General features: G+C 32.6%; 1 protein-coding gene across 1 annotated transcript; it reads left to right on the top strand.

Moving 5' to 3' along the window:
* Window positions 1–2900: 2900 nt before the first annotated feature.
* LOC130965241 (E3 ubiquitin-protein ligase RMA1H1-like) lies at window positions 2901–5823 on the top strand. The gene is made up of 2 exons (XM_057889978.1): window positions 2901–3129; window positions 4742–5823. Exon 2 carries the CDS (start codon window positions 4788–4790, stop codon window positions 5484–5486), a length of 699 nt encoding a protein of 232 aa, XP_057745961.1. The 5' UTR covers window positions 2901–3129; window positions 4742–4787; the 3' UTR covers window positions 5487–5823.
* Window positions 5824–6699: the final 876 nt, after the last annotated feature.

Below are 6699 nucleotides of genomic sequence, written 5' to 3'. Positions count from 1 at the left end.
GGCCTTTATGAGTACAGTTATAGCACCAAGAAATTGTACACTCAGAATCAGCTTCGTTACTCTCCTCAGATCCCACCAAATCTGCCACACGTTCCTTATTACCATAAATTGGCTGATACGTTATCAAATTGCTTTGAATGTTTCTTGAATGCTCATAATTCCACTCATTCAAAATTGATTCAGAAATTACCACCCTACCCTTATCTTCAACCTCCTCTCGCAACACTTCCATGACTACTGATGCTGCCTGATCTCCATTGACTAGCCAATTTGTAAAATCTTCTGACCTTTTAAGAACATTCTCACACTCCCTTGTTGATACGTCTTCACAAGGATTCCTGCTTACTGTATCTCCTGCTGAGTTCTCCATGCTACAACGCATACTATATACTTCCTGGCCTACCTCTTTAACCAATACGTCAAAGCCACTGGTGCCTATTGTGACATGGATCCATTCCTTTATCACATCCATGGCACAGGTATCAATTAGGATACGACCAACACTGAATGAACTACACGATTCCGTCTCTCTGTCACACCCAACCACCTTGCCCCATTGACTGCCTATCATCTTAAAAGTATCTACTGACCAAGCATGTAACGGTACCCCGAAGCATTCTAACCACACTCGTCTGGATTCACTTTTCTCCGACTCGTCCCACCTCCAGACGTTATGAAATATCTGTAAAAGACTATTCATTTTGAACGTGTACGTTTCCTCAGCATTCAACAGGCTATCGAAGGTCAAGATAGCTTTATACGCTCCCATTTCGCGTACTTGAATAACATGAGGCAAGCTCTTTGCAACCATATCCCTTAAGGACCTGAAGTTAATAGCCGTCGTCATCCCACCTATAATGCTTTTCTGTAACCAGATCAAGTTTTCTTTCACCACAGCAACCTCCAACTTTTTCGACCACCCATTCCCGTGTAGATCTTGGACTTTTCCATCTTTTCGCATGTCCTTAGAGCAGTTAGATGTGGAATTTTGGGCTTTCTCTCGTTCTCTTTGTGGCTGAGTTATCAACCCTCCTGGCTGTTCCTTCATCATGTCCTTTGCATTCGACGTCCTCCTGTATTTTGCTTCTCCAACAGACACAATCTTACCCCTCAATCTCATTCGGTTCATTTCTGTTATAGCCTTCAACGCCCCTCCCTTAGTAGTATACCTTATGAACGCAAAAATGTACATATTATCACCTTTTTGTTTGCGTGATAAATATATATCGTTTATGCGTCCAGTCCAGCTGAACAGTTGGAATAGTTCCCTCTTCGAAATGTCTTCTGGGAGATTATCCAAGAAGATTGAGAATGACTCATTCTCTAGCCGCCGATACTCTTCTCGATTCCAGACTCTAGGATCCTTGATCCGATACCTAGTTCTATCCCTCTCTGTGTTTCCCCCCACACTCTCTCTCGCCCTCTCTCTCCCTCTCTCATCTCAAAAATCTAGAAAGTTCTAAGTTACAATTAATATTTTGTGTTATTAGAGATGGATCATGACTATTCTTATGTGAAATTTAAGTATTGTAAACCTTAATATTTTGTGTTATTAGTCATTATAAGACTATACGTTAATGTTTTATGTTTAGAATGCATAATACTTTAGACTAATGCATAATATTGTGTTATTTGTATTGATTTAAATATTTGGTATTATTAGACAATATTAGTATTGATTGTGGTTATGTTTTAATTTTAAAGAAGGGTTGGTTATTGTTATATTTTTCTAAGTAAATTTTACCATGTTAAATAATGGTTGGAGTCTTGAAAATTTGGATATTTTTACATGCTAACTTACAAGAAGGTATCAAGGTAATGTAATGTTAACGGCCCAGTTTTTACCGGTATAATTGTAGCCAGTATTAGTTTCATCGGGTCTAGGATCGGGTTTAAATCTAATAAATATACTCGGTATATATTTTGGGTCGGATCTGGATCCATCAAATCCATCTTTACCCGTCCCATGTGCACCCCTAACTAGTAATATTAATTTATGTCTTTGAAACATATGTTTCTTCTTACAGTGACTTCTAAATCAAGGAATCAAAGATTAATTTATTATAAATTTAAATTTTATTTAAAAATTTATCATTAATTAATAAATACTTATATATACAAAATGAAATTTAATTTTTTAATATTTATTTAAATAAATAAATAAACTGAATAAATATCTACATAACTTACCCAAATTAATTATTTTTAGAATACGTTTCAGTTAAACCCCTAAATTATATACATTGATATTTAGGAGTCTTGTTAACGAGGCGTTCCAAATGTCGATAAGGGTAAAATATAGAAAGAAAGAAACATCTAATCCGCAAAGCATTAAATTTCTTTTAATTAATAAAAATTATATGCGTACTATTTTTTATATCTCTCTTTTATATGTATCACTTTTTTACTTTTAATTTTTATCAATCAATATAAAAAATAAAATACATGTAAAAGAAGGATATATGATAGGAAAAGTATAGAGTATTAATAAATTATCAGTCAATTTATTATCAACAATAATTAATTATTATATTTTAAACACATATATAAAGAGATATATTCAAAAAATATTTATATAAAGACACTTTTATTAAATATAACCATAAAAAAATATTTTTATTAGACACATGTACAAAGATATTTCCATTAAACACAATCATAAATAAAAGTTGATGGCAGAAATACTGTTAATAACATAATAAAATTGTATATAATAATATAAAAGTAATATATAATATCTTTTAATTAATATATTAATTTAATTTTGATACAATAATTATATAAAATAATTTTATACGTATAACTAATATCGTCTAAATGATTATAAAAATAGACATAGACGACCATCTAAAGTAATTTATATTGATACTTTTATCAAAAATCAACCTCTTAATATATTAGTTCTTAATATCCGAATCCTTAAAATGATAGCTTTTTCTAAAAAAGTAAATTCCTTAATTGATTGAATAACTACTGGTATTCGCATGTCGTATTATAAAATCCAGGGTCTAATGCCTCATTTTTCCATCGTAGCTTTCTTTTCTTTTTCTTTGTTCTTCATCTTCCACTGCCATTTCAGTTCTTCAACCAAAAACCTTCCATTTTCAACGTTCTTGCTTCTACTTATCTGTAAGTATCTCTCTCTCTCTCTGCATAACACTGTGATAGCACACAAAATTCAGAAGGTGGCAGCATATTAGGCATGCAGTTTAGTTGTGATTCTTGTTCAGTTAGCTTCCTTTTGTGTTATTAGCATCTTGTGTTCATCTGGGTGTTGGAATCTTGTATAAAAAACTCTCCTTTTCTTTGAGATGAGATTCTGGTTTTCCCAACTTTCCAATGAGTGTATTATGTTTCAAATAATGGAATTTATGAATTCTGACCCTTTCCTTATTTGGATTTGTTTCTTTTTACCCCTGTTCCATTCTTCAATATATGATGCTGATAAATCTGAGAACCTTAAGTGTTCTACTTATAAATCAAAATTTATGACAATTATGTAACCTTTGTTTCTTTCTCTCAGCATGCTCATAGATAATTTTCTCAATTCACAAGTTTTATGAGTTCTCTAAATCTATTGTTTTCCCCTGTGGACCTGTTTTTTACCCTCATTAAAAAGTTTTCAGTACAAGTGGCCACAGTACATAGTTCATCAATGAATAGTGACTGAACTATTGTTTTCTCTTACAGCAGATCTAGAAAGAAATTATTTTTTCTGTTTCCTGAAAATTGATTTTGTGAATGGTACTAAAAAAAATAAATAAAAGAAGACAAAATGATTTCTCCTTCTTATCCATGGTCAGAATATGAATGATATATGATATATCCTAGTTTCGTTGAATATGATTTTCTCAAACATTTCTAATTGCCTTTTGCTTTAAGAGATGGAGAAAACTCTTCTCATAAACTCTTAAATTATTAAGCAGTTAAATGGGGTGTCCCTGCAAATTAATGTTTGGTCTGTTATATGATATAAAGTTTAGTAGGTAACACACATATTTAATACCTGTAACTGTAGTAGTCCTTTTTTTTTCTTTAATTGTTGTGATTGTAAACTCTGAAACTGGGTATTGCAGTAAAAGTTGTTTCTAACTTCTCTGAAGAAATAAACCACAAACTAACATAGTAATAGTTTTTTTGCGCATACTTTATTATTAACAAATCCTTCCCTCACACACTCCATTTGCCACTGGATAAGAGAAATTTGTGTGTTGTTACCAAACTGCTGAAGAGAAATTTTCAGTAAGTTCATTTCTGGTTTTGCACACAGTTTAGGTTGTCATAATTTCCTCAACAACAAACATAATTTTGTCTCCTTCAAAATAAGCGTGACAATGATATCAATTTTTTTTTTTTTTTGGTTTTTTTGGGGCCATACTAAACACTAACGAGTAGTGGTGGTTGCAACTTGAATTTATTACCTCCCTCCAATTTCCTGCCCTACTTCCAACCCAACCAGCCATGATTTCTAGGTAGCATTAATGTAGATCACCTTAAAGTTGTTCAATGTTGTCCTATAAATTTAAATGTTTTCTTGTTTTCAAAGAAACATCTTAATTATCTTTTTCCCTGTGAATCACTTGTATTGAGAATCAATTAATTTTATCCTAACTTAGTTATGATTGAGTTGGTTTAGCGCAAGTCTTTTCTATTCGAATCCAAGACTTTGCTAAAGGGAAACAAATACTAATCTGTTATCAGACACCAGAATTCTTACATTCTGTTCATTTGTGCATTTCAGGTTCAAGCACCTGCAAGAGAAATCAGTACTAAAACAAACCAAAAATATGACCTCAGATCAGTACTTCAGGGATGCTGCTCGCGAAATCAGTTCCTTCCAAGACATACCTTCCTTGGAAAAGTGGAAATCTTCCACCAATGCTGGTGTAGATTCCGATCGAAATGCCACCGAAGGATTCGACTGCAACATCTGCCTAGAATGTGTGCAAGAACCGGTAGTTACCCTTTGCGGCCATCTCTACTGCTGGCCCTGCATTTACAAATGGCTCCATATCCAAACCATCTCTTCCAAAAACATGGAGCAGCAGAAGCCACAATGTCCTGTGTGCAAATCAGAAGTTTCTCAATCCTCCCTAGTTCCACTCTACGGCCGGAACCAAGTCGCAACGCCGTCCGGCAAAAATGCTCGCCAATTAGGCTCTTCGATACCTAGAAGACCCCCCGGCCGGAGACCATACAATCCTGCAGCATCTGTTTTACAATCTACTTCTGAAACTAGTCAACCTCGGCCATTCGACTCGATTCAAAGCAGTTACACTTCAACATCTGGAATTTTTGGTGAGATGATATATGCAAGGGTGTTTGGTAATCAATTGAGGAACATGTATACATATCCAAATTCTTATTGTCTTTCAGGGAGTAGCAACCCAAGGATCAGAAGGCAATTGATGGAAGCTGATGAATCACTCAGTAGAATATGTTTTTTCCTCTTCTGCTGCTTGGTTATGTGTCTTCTCTTGTTCTGAGTCAAGGCTACTACTTCATTTCTCATATTTTTTTTTTAAATGTACAAATTTGTAGAGTATCATTTAGTCAGATTCAGGCATTCAGGCATATATGTTGTGAACTTGATAGAGACGTTGCAAATTAATGTCGAGTTATATATGTAATTCAATTATTACCAATCTTGCATTTCGCTATGTGAAATAGATGTATGTGTAAATTTGAGTAAATCCCTATAATGGTTCTTGAAATTAAGCAGATTATCCATTTTGGTCTTTAAGGTTCCAATTTTATTTTAGTGGTCCTCCAGACTCAATTCTAGACACCATAGTGGTCTCTGGATCAATTTCGGATTTTGATGTTTCATCCTTTTGTTACAAACTAAACTAAACAAACAATTTTTCTTTTTTTTTTTTAAATTAAGTGTTTCGTTTATTTTTTAGATTCATTAAAAAAGTAAAAGAGAATTATTTTTAGAAGGAAGAAGTATTTATTTGGCACTTTAATATTGTTACATTACTAAACTAACTACAGCAGTTAAACAAGTTTATTTTTCTCGGATGTGGTTTATTTCTGCTAAAGAAATGTTCATATTTCCATAGTTAATTTCTATCGATGATTTGAAAGAAAATGAATATATTAAAAAATAAAAAATAAAAACCAATGATAGGGATATCAAATTGAGAAAATATAAATTCACTATTTATTTCTTTTTAGTCGTCATCAATTATTTCTTTAAATTCTAAAACTTTTGTCCATATTCAAAATTATTTCTTCCAAAAAAAATTGTGAGACGTATTCAAATAATTTCATATCTATCAACTTTTGATCAGCAAAAGGACGAGAAATTTAGTGCTTCTTTTCTTGCTTGTCTAGCTTGCATATATGCATTCAAATTTCAAAGTCAGGACAAAAAGGACATTATTTGGTAGTAAAGGGAGGCATATAGAAGCAAGTGAAGTCTGCTTTTGGAAGATATGCATTATTCATTGCTTGGAGTGCTACAAAATTGTTGGGGTCCCAATTCTATTCACTGAATATGTACTATATATTTTCAATTCTAGAGTGGTAATTATACGCCTTTCCTTCTTTTTTTTTTTTTTTTTTCCCAAACATAGTTATACATCTTTCAAGAGTTTAAAACTAATACCTAATTATCTATAAAAATTAGAAAGATTATAAGATGGATACAATTTTGTAGCAATTAAATAATTAGAAAAGTTTTTTTTTTCATCT

The sequence above is a fragment of the Arachis stenosperma genome, chromosome 3 (genome assembly GCF_014773155.1).
Source record: "Arachis stenosperma cultivar V10309 chromosome 3, arast.V10309.gnm1.PFL2, whole genome shotgun sequence".
Taxonomy (NCBI): Eukaryota; Viridiplantae; Streptophyta; class Magnoliopsida; order Fabales; family Fabaceae; genus Arachis; species Arachis stenosperma.
Note: the sequence above shows the minus strand (reverse complement) of the source record. Positions and strands in the feature narration are given on the sequence as shown.